At 34.8% G+C, this 22,851-nt stretch overlaps 1 protein-coding gene across 1 annotated transcript in view; it reads left to right on the top strand.

Moving 5' to 3' along the window:
- GALNT17 (polypeptide N-acetylgalactosaminyltransferase 17) overlaps positions 1-22,851 on the top strand; it is an 820,722-nt gene that overhangs the window by 136,941 nt on the left and 660,930 nt on the right. The window contains exon 4 of the mRNA XM_053705420.1: positions 19,207-19,381. Within this exon, the coding sequence (XP_053561395.1) occupies positions 19,207-19,381 (175 nt within the window). The remainder of the gene's footprint in view (positions 1-19,206; positions 19,382-22,851) is intronic.

Raw genomic sequence — 22,851 nt, 5'->3', positions numbered from 1 at the left:
CACCGACAGTTCTCTATGATTTGACCATTTTGTTGTGAGTCCCTGTTTAGCCAGAGCACATAATTTATCTATATTGGAGGGTTTTGTAGTCAACAGCTTGTCTGAGATCAGTTTATAAAGTTAATGCCTGCATTGAAAGTACGCAAACCTATGCTTCCCAGGGAGATCATGCAAACTCTGTAACTCAGAAAAGGGTGTGATATCTAAAGTGAGTGGGTTAAAAAGTTGGTGGAGCCTTGTGAGGTGTTGATGGTGCCATGTAGCAAACACTTCAGTTGTGTTACCAGGGAGGAACTGTAAATTGCCTTGAATCGGCAAATATTTAGTCACTAAGTGTTGTGTCCCCCATAGCTTACAAATCCCGGACCATGCCCTCAAAGGATTTTTGAATAGTATATGAGACTGTATGGATGGGGGAAGCGATTTGAGAGGTGAGTGGGCAGGAAATCTAAATGCAATGGCCTAACAAGACCACCCTCTAACTCAGGGACGGTGAAATATTCATTCCCTACCAACCAGTCCAAGACAATCTTAGACAATGCAGACCAGTTATACCTGGTAATGTTCGGAAGGCGAAGCCCACCCCCACCCGAGGACATAAATAGGCACTTTTTATCTGTAATGGGTTTTACATTATCACTAACATATTTTTTTAGTGCATCATTTTCTATTGGTAAATCCCTAATTTGTTGGGGCATGATATCAATATTTTGTGACATGTTTATAACTTGTCCAGGTATATCTGCTGGATTCATGTTTAATTTGGCTTGGTATTACTGTCAGGAGGCCGTCTGAACTGTTTTAGAGAAAATGCAAAATAAATTATTGAGCTAACTTTTGTTGAATCGCAAATGCAAATATATATGGATATGTTGCTCACAGTAGAATGGAGTTGGTAAAATATATAGATCTTAACAGTAAATAACTTGCACATACTATGAGGCCCATTTATTAAGCTCCTTATGGAGCTTGAGGGCCCGTGTTTCTGGCGAGTCTTCAGACTCACAAGAAACACAAGTTATGGAGCAGCGGTCGAAATACCGCTGCTCCATAACCCTATCCACCTGCTCTGATGCGCGGACAGGAATTGCCACAATACAACCCGATCGAGTATGATCGGGTTGATTGACACCTCCCTGCTGGCAGCCCATTGGCCGCGAGTCTGCAGGGGGCAGCGTTGCACCAGCAGCTCTTGTGAGCTGCTGGTGCAATGCTGAATACGGAGAGCATATTGCTCTCCGTATTCAGGGATGTCTGTAGGACCTGATCCGCACTGTGAGCAGGTCCGACAGACATATGATAATTCAGCCTCAATGTATCTATACTTAAGATATAAGTATGACATAGTGAGTGTTTGTTATACCTAAATACTGCCACACTATATAATATGGTTGCAGATACTTAAGGTAATTTAACAGGAGGCAGTTATACAGGATAACTGTTAACAGTGAAATAATATATACCTTGCCTGCAGATAAGAATCGCCTTGGAAGTCAGCATGAGGACAAGGAACAAGCCGAGTGGAAGTCAGTGTTTCAGGAACTGACGAGAAGCTGTGCACACTAAACCTCTACGGAGAACTGTGTGATGCAGCCGATGACGTCAGCTGAGCCGTGCGGCTGCTTCCAGCTGACAAGTGGAACAGCTGAGGGACTGAGTGCAGAAACAAGCACCGGATGATCAAAAGTGGAGAAGGGAGGTTCCAAAGTTGAGAGATCATCAAGCGGAAATTCAGGAAACAGCAAAGATATCTTGACGAAATACCAAGTAATGTTAATGGTAATTCCTGAGGTTAAATAGCATATAAAGGGGTGGGCCTTATTAAAGGTATAGGTGAAAGGAGGAAGATTGTGACACTTTCACACTGGCACCTTATCCTCTTGAAGATAACCACTGAGCTGCTTGCACGTGTTCAGAGAGCTAAACCAAGCATCCAGAAAAATATAGATAAAGTTAAGCACTGTGCTGCTAATAAAAAAACATAGGGTTTGCCAAACTCTTTTGAAGACATTGCGATCATGGTGCAACCTAGACATATCCCCAGTTTGGTCATATTTGTAACTGAATATATGTGAAAAGAAGTGCAATGTCAGCTTCTTCCCTATTGATAAACTAAAGCTATGATTTTCAAGGAATCAACTGAATGTAAAAGAGAGGAGGTGTCATTTCAAATGACTAAAGACTCACAACATCTAATTTTGATAAATCTGGCAACTCTATACTTTTTTTAAACCACCATTTGCCTAAAAAGTCCATATCCTAATGGTTGTCATGCGATAATCATAGTAATACTAATAATTTAGTACTGACCACTAGCTGTGTCTATTTTGTTGTTTGTATAAGCTCTCACACATCATGGCTTATCTGAGTAAATGCAATTTTTAAAGGGACAGTCTATTCAAAATTAAACTTTCATGATGCAGATAGGGCATGCAATTTTAAACAACTTTCAAATGTACTTTAATAATCAAATTTGCTTTGTTCTTTGGTATTCTTTGTTGAAATCTAAACTTAGGTAGGCTCATAAGCTATTTTATAAGCCCTTGAAGGTGCACTATAAACTTAACTAAATACTTGTAATACCTATATACTATCCTCAGGGCAGCCACTAGAAATTTTGGGGACCCTTACTTAACCAATGATCAGCCCCCCCCCCCCCTTTGACATGTGCAATTTTTGACCAAGTGACTAAAACGTGCACTTTATTCTTAAGTGTAGTCAAAGTTGGAAATGTGAAGGTAGTAACACACAAGCACAGAAATCAGTAGGTCAAAATGTCCTAAAAAGGAATAGACAATGGACACACACAAACTCAAACACACACCCAAGGAAACACCCACAGAGACAGCCTCAGAAAACACACAAAGACATACACACTCACAGACACCCACAGAAAACACACAAAGAAACATACAGACACTCACTCACAGAAAACACACTAAGACATCCACAGAAAATGCACAAAGACAGACGCATATAAACCTTTACAGAGAGATCCACAGAAAAGAAATACATACACACTCATAGAGATACCAACAAAAGCACAAAGACATAAACACAGACACCCACAAAAACACTCACAGGAGGTAAAACTTCTGCACATTGCCATCCCCTAAATCAACAATGTGTGACATGCATGCTAAAAAAAATAGCAGAAATTACGAGATCACGTTTTAAAGAATCATATTTGTAAATGAGCAAACAAAAATTAATCTGTCAGAAGTGGTAGATGAAGAAAAATACTTTTTGAAAGGTTGACATATGTTTGGGGTTTCCCCCACCCCATTGTCTCCAACCAAGAGCACCACTTCAAATATGTGAGCTGTACTTATGGATTTTGAAAAGGCTGTACTCTATATAGTCTTGGTGGAACCATAAGCTGTGGTACTCAGTCTCATACCATTAGATCTGGTTAAATGCAGGATTTAGGCTTGTTTGTATGTATTTCAAAATTAAGTCAGCTGTAGTGTAAACTGAACAGTGTTAAGTTAACCTGTCTCATTTCAAACACTGAGCAATCAGCCTGAGAGTACAACATTTATGCAGATGTAAAAATCTGAGATAAAATGCCTCCTGGCATCTGGAAAGTCCTCGCATAAAGAGGCAATAAACTGGAATGCAATATATATATATATATATATATATATATATATATATATATATATATATATATATATATATATATATAAAAATCATATCTGCCAAAAGGGCACCTACCATTTGTGTATTTAGGACCACACATTTCTGCATGGTTTTAAATATAGAATTTCTACAGCATTGTCAAATAATCATAAATACACTGCTGCATATTGCTAAAAAAATGTGTTTTTATGGACCCCTGGCCCCACTATACAACTACCACACTGAATTTACAATCTGAAATTGCACAAATAAATAAAAAAACATTTACTAAATAAGTCCTAATGCAAATGAAAGTGATCTGCCATCTGACTCACACTGTAGAAACTGAAGTGCCAAGTCTGTCTCACACTGTGCATAGTGGTTTAGTGCACACTCAGAAATCCTCTCAAATGCTAATGCTTTACTCCTTGTTATAATATTTCCCCATGCTCGGTTGCTGGCAAAATGTAAAAAAAAAAAGTTTTTTAAATAATAGTTGTGCTTGCCTCATGGGGCCCCTCTGGCCCATTGGGCCCCTGACAGGAGTCACCCTATTCATCCCCTGATGGCGGCCCTGACTATCCTTATGACCAGTCAAGTCTTTGCCACAGTATAACTCTGGTGCCATGTTATAGACCTCTAAACTGAATAGTAACCTCCACTTTATACTAAGCCATCCCTTAACTGACCCAACAACACAAACAAACCCTACCTCATCAACCATTAATTATAATGGATGATCTCATTCCATGCCATTAACATTAACCACAATGTATTATACTGCCAGAATACCATTGTTATCATGCCATACCAACTTCCATAAAAAACAATTGCTAACACAAATTCTTGGGAGTTGCTGCACTGTTTTAGCCCGTGACTTGCTTTTAATAGTGACAGTTTTGTCATATTGTTGTGCAATCGTCACAATCAATAACAGGTAGAATAAAATCTATACTAAGATATAGAAATAAAAAATAACTCAAAAGTCTAAAAAATGAATCTGCACAAAGAGAAAAATGTTGTTGAAAAGGTTTAATCATTTTCTTACACAATAAAAACAATGTCTTACAAATTACCTTCTCTATTAAGATGAAGAGAGGTTATTTTTACCTCAGGGTTTTTCTCAGTTATATCACATTAAACACCAGGGGCGCAATCCGATATAGATCGTAGTTTGCGGCGCAAGCGAGGGAACCCCCACCGCCCGTAGTTTCAGCTCGCAACTCGAGCTATCACATATACGGCTCCGTCAGTGACTAAAGTGCCGTAAGTCGGATAAACCAGTGATGTCCAGAAATCTGCGTAAGTACAAATTTATGGAGTCGCCAGTGACTTACGGCACTTTAGAAACTGCCGGCGCCTACAAAACCTGACTAAGTTATTAAATCACCTGTACTGTCTAACACGCCTCCCAAATATAGCCCGACACGTCTAACCCTCTATCCGCTACCCCCCCTCACTATCCTAACAATAAAAAATGTATTAACCCCTAAACCGCTGCTCCCGGACCCCGCCGCCACCTACATTATCTATATTACCTACTAATGTGAGCTCCTACCCCACCACGACCTACATTAACTACCCCCTAATGTGTGCTCCTACCCCGCCGCCACCTACATTAACTACCCCATAATGTGAGCCCCTTACACCGCCGCCAGCTATATTAAAATTATTAACCCCTAATCTAATCCCCCTACCCCACCGCCAGCTATATTAAATGTATTAACCCCTAATTTAATCCCCTTACACCGCCGCCAACTATATTAAATGTATTAACCCCCTAATCTAATCCCCCTACACCGCCGCCAGCTATATTAAATGTATTAACCCCTAATTTAATCCCCCTACACGCCGCCAGCTATATTAACTATATTAACCCTAATTATATTAGGGTTAATATAGTTAATATAGTTATTATATTATATATATTAACTATATTAACCCTAATTATATTAGGGTTAATATAGTTTATATTGTTATTATATTATATATATACAAGTATAATAACCCTATCTAACTCTAACATCCCTAACTAAATTCTTATTAAAATAAATCTAATTAATATTAATATTATTAATTAAAATATTCCTATTTAAATCTAAATACTTACCTATAAAATAAACCCTAAGATAGCTACAATGTAATTAATAAATACATTGTAGCTATTTTAGGGTTTATATTTATTTTACAGGTAACTTGGTATTTATGTTAACTAGGTACAATAGCTATTAAATAGTTAATAACTATTTAATAGCTAGCTAGTTAAAATAATTACCAATTTACCTGTAAAATAAATCCTAACCTAAGTTACAAATACACCTACACTATCAATAAATTAAATAAACTACAAATATCTAAACTAAAATAAATTAAATAAACTAAACTAAATTACAAAAAACAAACAAACACTAAATTACAAAAAATAGAATAGGTGTAATTAGCTTAAAAATCTTGTAATCTTTTTTTTATTTTTTGTAATTTAGTGGGGGTTTTTTGTAATTTAGTTTAGTTTATTTAATTGTATTTTAGTTTAGATATTTGTAGTTTATTTAATTTATTGATAGTGTAGGTGTATTTGTAACTTAGGTTAGGATTTATTTTACATGTGAATTGGTAATTATTTTAACTAGGTAGCTAGTTATTAACTATTTAATAGCTATTGTACCTAGTTAAAATAAATACCAAGTTACCTGTAAAATAAATATAAACCCTAAAATAGCCACAATGTAATTATTAATTACATTGTAGCTATCTTAGGGTTTATTTTATAGGTAAGTATTTAGATTTAAATAGGAATATTTTAATTAATAATATTAATATTAATTAGATTTATTTTAATAAGAATTTAGTTAGGGATGCTAGAGTGCTAGAGTTAGATAGGGTTATTATACTTAATATATATATATATATATATATATATATATATATATATATATAATATAATAACGATATTAACTATATTAACCCTAATATAATTAGGGTTAATATAGTTAATATATATAATATAATAACTATATTAACTATATTAGCCCTAATATAATTAGGGTTAATATAGCTGGCGGCGGTGTAGGCGGATTAATTTAGGGGTTAATACATTTAATATAGTTGGCGGCGATGTAGGGGGATTAGATTAGGGGTTAATACATTTAATATAGCTGGCGGCGGTGTAGGGGGATTAAATTAGGGGTTAATACATATAATATAGCTGGCAGCAGTGTAAGGGGCTCACATTAGGGGGTAGTTTAATATAGCTGGCGGCGGGGTAGGAGCTCACATTAGGGGGTATGTAATGTAGCTGGCGACGGTGTAGGGGGATCACATTAGGGGGTTATACTTTTAATGTAGGTGGCGGCGGGGTCCTGAAGCGGCGGTTTAGGGGTTAAATACTTTATTAGGGATTGCGGCGGGGGATCGCGGTTGACACGTAGATAGACATTGCGCATGCATTAGGTGTTAGGTTTTATTTAGCAGCTAGTTTAGGGAGTTACGGGGCTCCAATACACAGCGTAAGGCTTACTACGGCTGCATTTTGTGGCGAGGGGAAAATGGAGTAAGATTTCTCCATTTTCGCCACGTAAGTCCTTACGCTGTATATTAGATACCAAACTGTGCGGGTTTGGTATACCTGTCTATGGCCCAAAAAACTACGGGCGAAGGCAGAAATATACGAGTGTAACTTCTAGGTTACGCCGTATATAGGATACCAAACCCGCGCAAATTTTGGCGTCACCGGCTTCTGCGGGCGACGCTGCATATCGGATCGAGGCCCTGTAGTAACAGTGTACAAGATTCATTATAGATATAGTGAGTATATATAGGTTAATCTCTGCAGTAGCATAAGTAAATAATCACCTATGTGATGGAGGTTTTTCTGGGCATTAATAATATAATACTACTCTCAAGGAAGTAGCAAATATTTTCAAGTAAATCCTTTGCCTTATGTTTTTATCTGCACTTTGTGTTGGGATATATATTAGTATGTGAATATGTAATGCATCAAATTGAGCTTATTTGCATATAAATTAAAATATTTTGATACATATCTTGTGAATTAATTTGCAAGTAACTAATTGAAGGTAAATTGAATGCTATAATGAATGTTTAGCATTGCAGATGGCACAGTTAACTCAAGGTGTATAACTCTTCAATAAAGGAAATTTGTCATTTTACAGCAGCAGTGAACATTTCATTTTGATGGCAAGTGGCATATATTGAAGCTATATGACTTTAACATAACACAATTCAAAATGAGCTTTTACAGATAGCTACAGTATATTAATTTACCCTTCACATAAATTTTATGAGTTGGGCTTTTTAGATACAGCAAAATGTATGGGATAATAATAATTATTAAATTAATTAAACAGCAGAATATTTATATTTCTGTAAAATTAAACAAATATATAACCTGCACCAAAAATAGATGCATATACAGGTCTGTAAAATGGGACAGTTTTTTTTTTATTATACAGCTTATACATGCAATGTTTTTATAATTTGTATTACTTTTTTATACATAGCACCTCAGAAAATAATACAGTACTGTAACCAGAAAGGCACTAGTTGTTTTAAATAAATATAGACTATTATTTGCATTTAAGATCACAAAAACCAAACTAAAGACACAGGCAGAGAAGACTGGAACTAACAGTCAGGGAAAAATAGACATTTCTGATAAAAACATTTTTGTTTAAAAAATATTAATTAAAAAGTTTGGATTTTAGAAATTCCAGATTTGGGGATTTGTACATGTACAAATTTGGATTAAACACTCAGGCCTAGATTACGAGTGGAGCCCGTAAAGTGGCTAATTTGCCCATTTATGGGTGCACGTTAAATAACCAGTCATTACAAGTGGCTGGTTAATGCTCCCATGAGCTTGCGGTTTCACTTTGTGCTTAGCTCAATTAACCAGAGATTAAAAAGAAAAAAATGCCCCAATTGCCCCAAAATAAAGATTACAGTACTTAAAATCTAAAAATAAATGAGCATTTTTATTTTTGTAAAAAAAAAAAAAAATGCACAAAGCAGTTATAAGGTGTTGTAGTTAGGGGATGTGGGGTGTTTGGAAAAAAAAAGAAAAACGACACAAAAAGTACCTCTACGTTGGAGTCAAAGGGGGACTGTATTTATATACATACTGTATATATATAGTTATGTGTTAGTATGTGTATATACACATACATATATATGTATATATTCATATATATTTATTTATTGCTGCCCTATGTTGCTTGATTTGCCCCTGCACTATGCTAGGTGGTTTTCTATGTTTATCTGGGCAATGCAAATTCAACCTCATTAACATTCACTGGTATTACTGAGTGGAGCGCTCTACTTGTAATCTAACCCTCAATAAATTATACAAAAGAGTAATATTCAGTAAAAATTCATGTTAAAACAAATTAAAAGTGTTAAACAAAAAGTGAGAAGCCAGTAACCGACTTTATAGAAGCCATTGTATGCAGGTGTTTTCATTACACCAACTTTTCCATAATATATACATACAAAGATACAAATATAAACACACACACACAAACATATCCTATAATATAAAAGGCCAAGTGTGTTTTTTTTAAGCTGTCATGCGCAGTAGAGGCAGCGCGAGGACAAACACACCTGGCCTTGGACTCTACCTGATCTTCTGTAGTGTCCACGCCAAAAATACACCTCAAAACAATATATATATACACATATCAAAAAAATACATGATGGTTGATTTCAATCTACAAATAACTTTACATCCCATTCAGAATTAAGTCCTGCAGATATTCTAGTTCCTATCTGGAAAATCCAATATACCTCTTGATGCTATAATGGCGTTATCCTATTTCCTCCTCTGGGAAGTCTTTTTGTGTGCTGAATGCCCTTTACTAACAATAGAGAACTGTTAGAATCATGATATTTGCGAAAATGTAATGCTACTGTCGTAGTAGATTCTGGATCCTCAATTGCACAGTTCTTTGGTATATTTGAAGCAAAATCATATAAATTTGGATTTTACAATGGAATATTCTAAAGAATCCATTCCCTACTTAGATGTAACTTTGAAAGCGGATGTACAAAACATCAGTATAGCAGTTAGTCTACATAGAAAACCAACCTCAGGGAATACTTTACTGAATGCTAGGTGAAAAGAAAGTGTTCCTCTCAAGATTACAATAAGTATTCTGATGATACAACATTAAGATTTTTGTCAAGTGGGTGTAGTAAAAACTATCTTATGAATGTAAAAAAATAAGTGGATGTTATGAAGAGAACAGATTTATTAGTCCCAAAAAGAAGGAAAAGGATAGGGAATCAGCAAAAAGTCTTTGCTTGTAACAACTTATAGCTAAGAATATAATCTAATTTGTGAAATAATTAATAATGCTTTCCCAATATTAAGAACAGATGAGACTATGAATAAAATAGTTGATTCAGGTTTGAAGTTTGTAGGTGGAAAAACTAAGAGATTGGGTAAACACACTGTCACCTTCAATGCTACCAGTAGATGACAAACTTAATTGATTGTCCAAGGTATTACAAGTGTGGCAGCAGAAGGTACAACACATGTGCATATGTTCTCCTGGGTGATGAATTCAAATCACAGGAGGAACAAAGAGTGTATAAAATCAGACAATACATAAACTGCAACACTATGTACGTTATTTATTTGCTCACATGTAAAGGCTGTGGCAAAAGCTATGTAGGTCATACCACTTGATCTCTGAAAGATTGTTTTTTGTAACACAATTGAGGATACAGAATTGACTACACCAGTAGCATTACATATTCGCAAATATCATAATTCTAACAGTTTTCTATTGTTAGTACAGGGCATTCAGCACACAAAAAGACACCCCAGAGGAGGAAATAGGATAAAGTCATTAAAGCAGAAAAAAGTGTATTGGATTTTCCAATTAGGAACTAGAATACCTACATGGGATGTAAAGTTATTTGTTGATTGAAATCAACCATCATGTATTTTTTTGACATGTATATATATATATATATATATATATATATATACTGTATATATTGTTTTGAGATGTATTTTTCATTATAAATTATCTTCATCAATAATCATTTTAAATAAAGACTTCTAGTACATTATTATAGATAATGAAATCTAATCATATTTATTAATATAGGAAGCATACTAATATGAAAAGGCGACATAGCTATGTATTAACATAAAGTTTAAATTGTTTTACATAAATGTTTTAGCACCTATTATATAATTTAAGACCGGAATTCTAATATAATACATAAATGTATAGTTAGATAATATATATTAATGTAAATGAATGTGTAACTTATGAGTACCAAGATGTCTAAACACATACTGGTTTGTAGTGCATATAGCAACTGAAGGATTAAAATGAGGGGGTGATATAGCGCTTTATAAATCAGTATACCGACTGTTTGGTCTATGAGTCATTGAGAAAGTTAAGTCACGGATGACACGTTTGACTTGTTGCTATTTCACCTGTTTTATACACAAAATAAAGTATTTGCTTTTATTCACCATTCGAGGATTATACGTCTTCATTGTCCGAGTGCAAGGATTTCTTGCTGTGTTGTGGAGTCTTTGTTTTGGAAGCACTGATAAGGCTTCCTTTCCCTGGGCACTGAAATGGTGAGGTTGAGTTCCCGGAGGGACTTCCGGTGTGGAGTACAGGGCATACAGCATTAAGAACACAGAGAGGTGAGAGAAGGGCGATGTCAGAAGTTAGGAGCTCATACCTTCCTTTGCAGTTTGGATCATAGAAAGTTCTTGCCTGATAGATTTCACTAAGGATGATTCAGAATCCAAAAATTAAATAAATCATTGTTTCTCCTGCAAGCTAGTCCCCATACTGACAATGTCACAACAACATGCATCAATAATGTATTCTTTTCTTAATTGACAATAATACTTCTGGAGCATGAATGGCAACAAAGATAGAGGAAATTTTGAATCAAACAAAAAATATTTTTGTGAGGGTGTTCCTGCCCATTAGCCTTGAAGAACATCTGATCTCAATGGGGAATTGGCTGGTACTGTGATTGAAAATCTAGAGGATTCTTGTGTTCAGGAAACATGACTCATATCAAGCTTTTGAATTCAAGTCTCATTAAATGTATTATTTGCAGAATGATAATATAACAGCTTATTAATCAGCTATCAGACCTCATTCCCGGCTGTTCCAACCCCCCCCCCAAAAAAAAAATAATAATACAAAAAAAAAATACTAGTAGTATAAGGCACATGCACTGCATTCACATAAAACTTCTGCCTCAACCCCCTTCAACACCAATTATTTTATTTAATAAGGAACTTCTGCACTTTACATAAACCTTAAATGCATAGAGGACCAAGAATTTCACAACTCTGTAAATGGAAGGCTAACTCAATTGTTTGTTTGTTATAAAGTCAAGAATGCCCAACTTAAGGCACCAATGTTCATCTTTAGTGCTTTTTATATTCTCTACACCTTTAAAATTTTTATAAGGTTTTATGTAATACCTATATATTATTCATTAGAACTTTACTTGAAACTCATTCTGTTTACTTGAAGCACATGGTTGTGTTACGTAGTAAAGAATCTGGCTCTGACTTTCACTTGAATCCTGTGCATCTCTTTCTAGCCCTGATGATCTAAAGCTCTCTGCTCTGCCGAGATGATCTAAGACATTTCGTCAGTATGGCGAGATCCCTCAAATAATTTTAGAAAGGCAAATTTTAGCCTGGGATCTGTTTATCTAGCTGTGCACGGTGCTCTGGTTGAAGGAAGTACACACACATTGCAATATAGGACCAAATTACAAGTTGAGCACAAAAATCACTTCCACGAAAGCAATATTTGTGCTCAACTTAGTAATACTAGCAAACGCAAATGTGCGCTGGCATTACAAGTGAAGTGCAATGCGAACGCAAACCTTGCGTTTGCATTACACAGAAGTATTGCGCTCACAAGAGCATGCTTTCATAGGCTCTAATGGGAGCCTCGTTCTCATGCCGCCAGACACAGCAGAAGAACGAGAGCAGTGAAGATATTTAGCGCAGCAATGGGCAGCAATTATAAATATATATGTATATGCTTATGTACATATATATTTTTTTTTGTGTTTATATGTGTGTATAAGCATTTACATATATATTTACTGAAAACACACAGTTCCCATTTTCTAACACCCCATATCCTCCACTTTTAACCCCTTATAATTGCTTTTTGCAGTTATATTTTTTAAAAGTAAAGATGCTTACATTTTTTTTAATAAAAAAAAAGAATGCCACTTAATTTTGGAGGCAATTGGGGGACATTTAGAACATTAACCAGAGATCTGATCTCTGGTTAATTTTCTGAGCGAATTCCTGGTAGCAATAATAATAATAATTCATTGCGTAATATATCCCGTAAATGGGCGAATGGGAAAATATGGGCAATAAATTAGAGCTCCACTTGTAATCAAGTCCATAATGTTTAAAAAAGTGCCCAAATATTTTGTGTGATCTCATTCCATGCTTGCAAGTTTTTAATCAGCAGGCCCTCTATGAGGAACCAAAGTATGCTTCTTTGTTTCTGTATATTTTGAAGTGTTTGGGTGCAACCATATATTTCTTAAATGATAAAAAAAATCCTACATTTTTGAAAATGTGTCTAACATAGCCTCTCATTTGAAAAGATTATTTAATTTCTCCCATGCTACAGGTATAGCTCCATTCTCTTAAACATACACTAGTCACACATATCCTTAAAAGTACAGTTTAGTCAAAACTAAACTTTAATGATTTAGATAGGGCATGCAATTTTAAACAACTTTCCCATTTACTTTTATCATAAAATTTGCTTTGTTCTTTTGGTATTTTTGTTGAAAGCTAAACCTATGTAGGCTCATATGCTAATTTTAAAGTCCTTTAAGGCCTCCTCTTATCTTAGTGCATTTTAACAGTTTTTCACAGCTAGATAGTTCTAGAAGCTGTGTTTTATATAGATAACAGTATGCGTACTCTTGTGGAGCTATTTATTAGTCAGCACTGATTGGCTAAAATGCATGTCTGTCAAAAGAACTGAGATAAAGGGGCAGTCTGCAGAGGCTTGGATAAAAGGTAATCACAAAGGGAAAAGGTATATTAAAATAACAGTGTAGGTTATGCAAAGCTAAGCAATGGGTAACAAAGGGATTATCTATCTTTTTAAACAAAAACAAATATTTTAACTTATTTAACTTCTTCTTCCTCCAACTACTATCCTATGTCTCTACCTCCCTTGCCTTAAAGCTCCTTGAAAGATTTGCATACACATGATTATAACAATTTCTCACATAACACTTATTTCTTGACCCTTAACAATCTGGATTTTGTCCTCAACACTCCATAGAGACTGCAGTTATTAAATTGAGAAATTATTTGCTTACGGCACAATCTGAGGTCCATTTCTCCCTGTTAAAGAAACAGTCTACACCAAAATGTTTATTGTTTTAAAAGATAGATAATACCTTTATTACCCATTCCCTAGTTTTGCATAACTAACACAGTTATATTAATACACTTTTTACCTTTGTGATTATTTTGTATCTAAGCCTCTGCATACTGCCCCCTTTTGACAGGCATGCATTTTAGCCAATCAGTGCTGGCTCCTAGGTAACTCGACTTGCGTGAGCACAATGTTATCTATATGATACATATGAACTAATGCCCTCTAGTGGTTAAAAACAGTCAAAATGCATTTAGATAAGAGGCAGCCTTCAAGGTCTAAGAAATTAGCATATGAGCCTACCTAGGTTTAGCTTTCAACTAAGAATACCAAGAGAACAAAGCAAAAGTGGTGATAAAAGTAAATTGGAAAGTTGTGACATGCCCTACCCGAATCATGAAATTTTATTTTGGACTAGACTGTCCATTTAATCCTTCTTACTCTATCTGCAGCCTTATTGTTGACCTCTATCTTCTGCTCCAAACCTTACAATTATATGGCATTTATGATACAGCCCTCTTGTGGTTCTCTACCTATCTTTCTAACCATGGATTCAGTAAATCTTTCACTGGCACATCCTACCCCTTAACCACTCTATGCAAGTATGTCCCAAGACTTTGTTCATGGAACCCTCTCTTTGCAATCTGCATATTCTCTCTTGGATCCTTAATCAAATTCCATGGTTTTCAGTATCATCTATTCTCAGCGTTGCTCCATGAGACTAAACCCAAGATTTCAGAGCATTAAGAAAGCTCTAAAATTACTACTTTTCATGGATTCATGCAACCTTTATTAACCTATCTCTCTTTTTCCTTACCTTATAACCCTCTCTTTTCTCATTACTTGTGCTTTATTAGCATGTAAGATTGCAAACTAACCTGTCCTGCATAACACCTTTTTTTTCAAGGAAGCACATCAGGTAGTGGCTCACAGTCTCTACCCCTCATCATTATGAATTGTCTTTTTGTAAATTTACTGCGGTATAATGCACTAGGGGATGTGTTGGTTCCATACAAATTTATAAATAAATGTATTAATTAATATATATACTGCTACTGCTACTACTACTGCTGCTACTGCTACTACTACTACTACTACTACTACTACTAATAATAATAATAATAATAATAATAATAATAATAATAATAATAATAATAATAAACTCCATGGTAGATTGTTTGGCTTTATTTCCAATAAACTTTACCTGAGCTTAAGATCAAATTAAAAAGAATGGAACAAAATCCTTCTGCTTGTAGCAAAAGATGAGTCCATAAACATCCGTATATGGTATATAAAGCTGTTTTCTATGGGAGGGGAAGTGATACCTGCTAAAAAAGAGCATTAATTCTACTGGACAGTTGACATTTGATGTAAGTTAAGGTGCTTTTATGAAAAAATAAACCTCTTAATTCTGAATTGGGGACTTTTTTTCCCCTTTCGTCAACTGAGAATAATTTTATTGTGCTTTCCATTTAATAACCTAGTTCTTAAAGGCCAATACACAAGTTAGAGTTACTGTCGTCTATAAGTTAGTGTAAAAGGAAATAAATATTAGCTAAAAGCATTCAATTAGATAAGAAAAAAACAAATCTCAAGGGCAACCATATCCTGTGTCATCCAGTGGCGCTTTGAAAACACATACACAGGGAAAATTGCAGTTATAACAATAATAATATCCATCCTGTATGTGAAACTGCTGCTTCTAAATTGGATTTTCCCTACACGCTTCTAACTAGATGGATATGGTACCTGAGGGAAATTGATATTGTTCAGAAGTGCAATGCAAAAAGCTCTCTAACAGTTATTTTCTAAGCTGAAATAATGCTCACAAAAGGGACCGTTTTATCGCGTATCTCCACAATCTGAATTTAATAGTAATATATATAATTTAACTTGTATGCACCTTGTGTCAGGACAATCGCTGCATATGGCAGTCACGTTTTAAAATGTCTGTTCAATGGTATTTTTCTATTACTAGTATTTCCTAATTTAAACTGATTGATCCAAATGTTATCATGGGTCATACATTGTAGATGTCCCCTTAAAAGAGCAAATTGTAAATAGTTTGAAATTTGCAAGTTCGTTTTGCAATTGTAATTAGTTTCAGTATGATCAGCCCTATTATTTACAAACATTTATTAATTAACTACATCAACAGAATTCAAGCAGTACTTGAGAATCAATCAAATAAACAGACTTTATGACAATTTTCTTACTGTTATGAAAAGAGGACTTGGGAATTATTATTTCTGATGATTTGAACTTTGGTAAACAATGCAGCATTGCAGCAAGTATAAGCCAGAAGAATACTTGGTTGTATATGTAGAGGTATTTGCAGCAGGAATAGTAAGGTTCTTATGCCACTTTACATATCTCTAGTTAGGCCTCATATTGGGTATTATGCAGGTAATGGTCATGATGTACAGATTATAGCAAGAAGTAATAGCCAGGAAGGCACAACATACACAGTAGAGCCAGCAGGACACAATATACAGAAAATGAATTGCCAAGGCAGAGCAAGGTAGCCAGCAAGCAGCAAAGATTGTTATTCAGTTGTTAAGAAAGACGTTTACATTAGTATGACCAGTATTCTAGAGCAGGGGTCGCCAACCTTTCGGGCCTCAGGGACCACTAAACTCACAATTTTGAATCCCGTGGACCACTAACATTATTTTTTTTTAATATATATATACATACACACACATACTGTACATAACTAGTATAACCATAGCTAAGTTTACATTATGTATATATTTACACATTTTTAAAAAATATTTTTTGGAATTAACTAACTGAATGACAGAACTGAGAATACTTCCAAATGACAGATGAAGGGTGAGAGCTTAGCTGGAAACAGAGAGGCAGAAAGTGGGGGGAAAAAAAGAATAATGTGTAAAAGGACTACAAGACTTCCAAGTCACCTCCCCAGTTAGGAATTATTCAAAAGTACTTATGATCATGGACAGACATTGAAGTCAATGGTCATAAATTAAGTTTATATCAGAAAGCTCTCAATATGGATGTGAGCTAACCACGACTGATGTTACTGGCAATTACTAATACTGGTGGGATATGGCTGATCTGCTGGATGGCAATTACTGGAATTCAGGTGGAATGGCTTTGTGCACGGGAAAATTATTAGAATGAAAAATAATTAATATTAAAAAAAAAAAAAAGAAGATGGAGGGTAGGAAGACAAACAGTGATGTAAGTCTATCTGAAGGAATTAGGAAAACTACTACAAAGAGACAGGTAAAGGGAAGAAAATAAATGAAATATGAGAAAATATTTTTAAGATTTCTTTTTTTATAAACTTTAATTCCACTATTTCAAGACAAGACTATACCAACCTCTGCTGGCTTTAGAATGGAAGCATCTTTCTCTGAACAGTGCGCTGGGCGGGAGGAATTAAAAATACAATCTAGCTATGCAAGTTGCGCAGTACTATGCAATGTGCGTAGGGAGATTGTAATTTAACTCCTCCTACGTCGGTTTTCACTGATGTCCAGCCAGGTACTGTAGGGAGTTGCGGCACGACAGGGGTGACACCATCAGAGTAGATTAATTCCTGCTTGATGGTGTCAAGGACCACCAACATCTTCTCGTGGACCACCAGTGGTCCATGGACCACTGGTTGGCGTCCGCTGTTCTTGAGGACCACAGCAAATCTAGGGAAAAAGTGAGCTGGAGAACTGTCAAACCTATAAAGCAGGGGAAGACGCATGTGGATTTCCCTTTGATGAGTGCTCGCCTGCCTAACAACTGGTAAAAGGTACCATTATGTAGCATGTACCCCAGGCTATTTTGACAGTGAGGCATTTGAATACTGCATCCGCAAAACCCTTTGGGACTGTCCTTTTCAGACAAAACTCCATGATGGTTGCTGCTGCAGGTAACCATCATTTATTACATTTATTACCCTGTACCTGTATCCCAGAGTAACATAAAAAGGTACTATCCTATTTCAAACGAGCGGTGTAAAAGCTTTACACTACAACACAAGCAATGAGTAAGTGCCTAACCCTCTGTATCAGATATGAGTATATGAACAAAGGACATGCTTTCATTAACCTCATGAATCTTACAGAAATATGTTTGCAAGTTACATTGCTTGATAAATGTTTTCTCTCACGTGCCTTCATATTTTCCAAAATAAAATGAAAATATGTAGTAGAATGGACATGAGACCCAAATTATTATTATTATTATTATTATTATTATTATTATTTTTATGATTCAGATAGAATATACAACTTTCCAAATTACTTATATTATCAATTTTGTCTCACTTTTTTGTTATCCTTTTTTAAAGGAGCAGCAATGCACTACTGGGGCTAGCTGAAACATTGGTAAGCCAATGGCCAGAATCATTTATGTGCAGCCACCAATCACCAGCTAACTCCCACTTCCTGAGCCTACCTAGGTATGTTTTTCAACAAAGGATACCAAGAGAACTTAGCAAATTAGATAACAGAAGTAAATTGGAAAGTTGTTTAAAAATAAATGCTGTATCTGAATCATGAAGGAAAAAGTTTGGGTTAAATGACCATTTAAATTAAAAAATTCACATACACTTTGAGTGACTATTAACTTGCTGATTTATTGGGGGGGGTGACAATAGTTTCCAGGCCTGTGCAATCCCAGCATACTATTTTGATGCACTCTGCAATCTTTGCATGTGCTGCCTATTTTTAACTTGGTGATCAGCACTTTGAACATTAGTTCCAGAACTCTTGATTGATAGGTATACTCCAGTGCACAAGCTTGACAGGTAAGCTAGGCTCCCAAATCACTGCTACGTAGAAGGATAAAGCAATAACACTTCCCTTTTAAATGCACTTAAGAGTGAGCCAGGGTTGTACAGTCCCAACATAATGCTTAATTTTATGTCCCTTTAACAGCTTAACTTAAACTAAAGAGGTGATGTATTATACTGATGTAAAACCATCAAACGTATTGTTTGAAAATGTCAATCAATATGGAATCCAGAGACAATTGCTTTATTATGAAAATAAATAAATTCAATGTTTCTGTAGAAGAGTAGCTATTGCATGGCTTACCATTGATAAGTGAAGCAAAATAATTCATAGTAAATTTGTCTTTTTGAAGTGTAGTTGAAACAGTTTGTCTGTTTTTTTTGCAGAGGAGCTAAAGGGGCCTTTGGAAGAATATGTCCACAAAAGATACCCTGGATTAGTTAAAGTTGTCCGTAACCATAAAAGAGAAGGTTTAATTCGAGCTCGAATAGAAGGTTGGAAAGTGGCCACTGGGCAGATAACTGGATTTTTTGATGCACATGTAGAATTTACTGCTGGCTGGTAAGTAAAGTAATATAAGAAAATTGTATCGTATTAAAAATCTTGCAGACTTCTCCCACATTTGAATCCAACTTTTGATGGGGCATGTTCTCCGTAAGGTAAATTTGGGTCGCTTTTGATAACAGGCCAGTCTTGTTTCAATAGATCCCCCATCCTCCTGAGTTGTGGAGAGTAGGTGGTGGTAAAATTAATTCTCATAGTGTCAGTATCCCAACACGTTACTATGGACATCACACAGTGTAAACATAGTAACATGTTTAGAAACAGGTGGATACCATTTTATGTGACTTATCATTGTAGAGCTTAGGGTTTTTACATTGCAAGTGTTGTCTGTCTTAGATTGTATTAGCCTGAGGAAACAGTGTTTTTGAGACTGAGAAACGCGTCACTATTTTTATATTAAAATTTCATTTTATATTAACACCTGCGTTCCCACTTGCTCCTTATTTTTAATCATCCTTTTCCCTGGGATAAGTTTATGTTTATACCTGAGAAACAGTCTATCGGGCGGCTGTAAAGTTCTGGCCTGCTGTCATTAGCACCTTTTAAGGTGCAGTCTTTTTGTGAGTATTCTGACTTATCATCAGATAATTATTGGTGTGTGCTGTGCTGGGCTATGTCTGTTCCCTATCTAGGATTAGAGAGCCTTTGACAATCACATTTCTAGACCTGCCAGTGTCAGTTTGCTGGACTACTGAGAAGCTCCAGTCTGCGTTTTTAGCACCTATAACATTTAAGCATCACATGTATAGCTAAATGTATCTAGTGTCTTCCAAGCACTTGGTATTCCCCAAGTGGTTCTGCATAAAATGCTGTTTTGATTCTGAAGCTAAAATGAAATTCTGAACATTTTATTCCCCCCCCCCCCCCAACTTAGCTGCAATGAACTGGAACTATGTGTAGGCCATAATATCTTAGCTAGTGGAGCCCAGAAAAAACAAAACTAAATAAAAATAAAAAAGATGATAGACATTATATACAGGTTAAATATCCATAAAAATTTTTTATCCTAATGAACAGAATGTCAATTAAACATTTATTTTGCCTTCAATACAATATTTGAAGATACATTATCTTTAAACTTCAACAATTAATTATCATTGTTTTAGCTTCCCCTCACTCCATGGCAACATACATATTTCTAAGAAAATACAAACATCCAAAATGATATATAACGGTGTGTACGTATACTTTGAAATGAATCAGTTGTGATACACAAGTCTAAAAAAGGCAGTCGTTCTGTTAATTCCATAAGGCATTTTGCAATCATTTACTGAAAAAAGGCTAAATAGTTTTGCCCACAGCTTGGAAATAAAGTTAAGTACAGGTGGCCCTCGGTTTACGCCAGTTCAATTTGCGCCGTTTCAGAATAACAACCTTTTTTTTCAGTCATGTGACTGCTATTGAAAAGCTTTGGAAAGCAAAGTGCAATAATTAAAATAGCCAGTAGGTTAAGCTGTCAGCTTGTTTTGCAGCAAAGTTATGCAACTTAACAGCCTGAAATTGATCTGTGTACACAGAGCAGACATTAGCTATCGAGCAACAAGTTTTAGCAGCCACTACCCTATTAACTTCCTGTCCAGCTGCTTGAGGTAAGGGTGCCTAACTGCTTATTAATCACTGCAGATTGAAATGCATAGAATAGGTGCAGACCCAATATTATCTAACATGCTAACAATGCAGAGAACTGATTGCAGAAAAATGCAAGTAAAAAAAAAAAAGTTTTTATTTTTGATGATGATGCATTCTGCTGTGTGTTTATTTAATTAGGTGCTGTTAGCAAATGTTTTTGTTCATTAAACTTAGTTTGATGATGATATAATCTATATGATTAGGTTTATAATGCTGTTTAGCATTTAAAGTCTTCATTTCAAAGCTTTAAAAAATATATATTAGGTGTTACTTATGACAATTTTGAGAGGGGCCTGGAACCTAACCCCTCACTTCCCATTGACTGGGTTTCAATTTACAACGGTTTCAATTTACAACCATTTCTCCTGGAACCTAACCCCAGCGTAAACTGAGGGCTACCTGTACTTGAATTTTTGTGTTTATAAAACAATATTTAAAACAAGCATTTTTAAAATAAAAAAAAAAATGTTTTCTTTGAAATTGCCTATTTTTGCATTACTATAAAAAAACAATGACACATTTTGGAAACCTGTTGTATTGGCTTTTAATTGTAAAATATTCTAACTTTTAATTGTAATAACTAGTTTGCTAGAAGTTTGTAGTTCTTTTCAATCTTGCATTTATTATATAACTGTACATTTTTTAAAAAACATACAATGTTAACTGTGTGCTGGGATTTTATGTGACCCCCATAATGTAGTTTAGTAGTTGTTAAACTGCCAAAAAACATTAAACAAGAGCACCTTTATTTTTGTTGTTGTTGTTATAAATGCCAAGATCAGCACAATGTGCATTTGTTGGGCGACTGTCTTGGAAACTAATTGGTAGGTGCACTGTACATTGACATGAATCCCACCACACTTTTTTATTTCCGTGTTCCTTTATGTGAATCAATTGGATAGTTTTTGATTATTCTAATCCATTTAAAGAGTTGTGCAAAAACCATTTGAATCCATAATAAAACAAAAACATACATTTTTGCTTGCTTGTTTGTATGATTTTTTTACTTTTTCAAATTCATAGATCTTAAGAACTAGGGATGGGCGAATGTTTCTAAAAATTCGAAATTTAAAACGAATTTTGATACATTCGTTCGTTCAAATCGAATTTCGAATGTTTATATAACATTCTAACATTGTATTTTCGAATTTTCGTTTTCAAATTTTTCAATAAAATTCAAAAATATTTCGAATAATTCGAATAATAGAACGTTTAGCTATGCATTCATTCAATTTTGAAATGTAATATTCAAATTCGAATATGACATTCAAATTTGAAATAGTATTCCTACTATGTGGTTAATAAATGTAATATTCAAATTCGAATGCTACATTCGAATGTCACATTCGAATTTGAAATAATATTTCTAATACTGTTTTTTAAATGTAATATTCAAACTCAAATGTGATATTCGATTCGAATGTGACATTCAAATTCGAAATAGTATTTCTAGTCTAATACTGTGTTTTATAAATGTAATATTCAAATTCAAATGTGATATTCGATTCAAATGTGACATTCAAATTTGAAATAGTGTTTCTAGTATACAATTGTGTTTTATAAATGTAATATTCGAATTTGAAAGTGACATTCGAATTCGAATGTGACATTCGAAAACTGTAAATAACATTTGAAAATTGAATATTTAAGAATATTCGTTCTTATCAACATTCTATTATGTAAATCGAATTTCTACAATAACATTCGTTCTAACATTCAAATTCGAATATAAACACATTCGCCCATCCCTATTAAGAACTTTAAAAATACTGAGAAAAGCATTGTATCCAGGTATTGCATACATAATTTGTGTGGTTAATCTAGTTCAAATAGCCCAA

This window comes from Bombina bombina, chromosome 3 (genome assembly GCF_027579735.1).
Source record: "Bombina bombina isolate aBomBom1 chromosome 3, aBomBom1.pri, whole genome shotgun sequence".
Lineage (NCBI taxonomy): Eukaryota > Metazoa > Chordata > Amphibia > Anura > Bombinatoridae > Bombina > Bombina bombina.
Note: the sequence above shows the minus strand (reverse complement) of the source record. Positions and strands in the feature narration are given on the sequence as shown.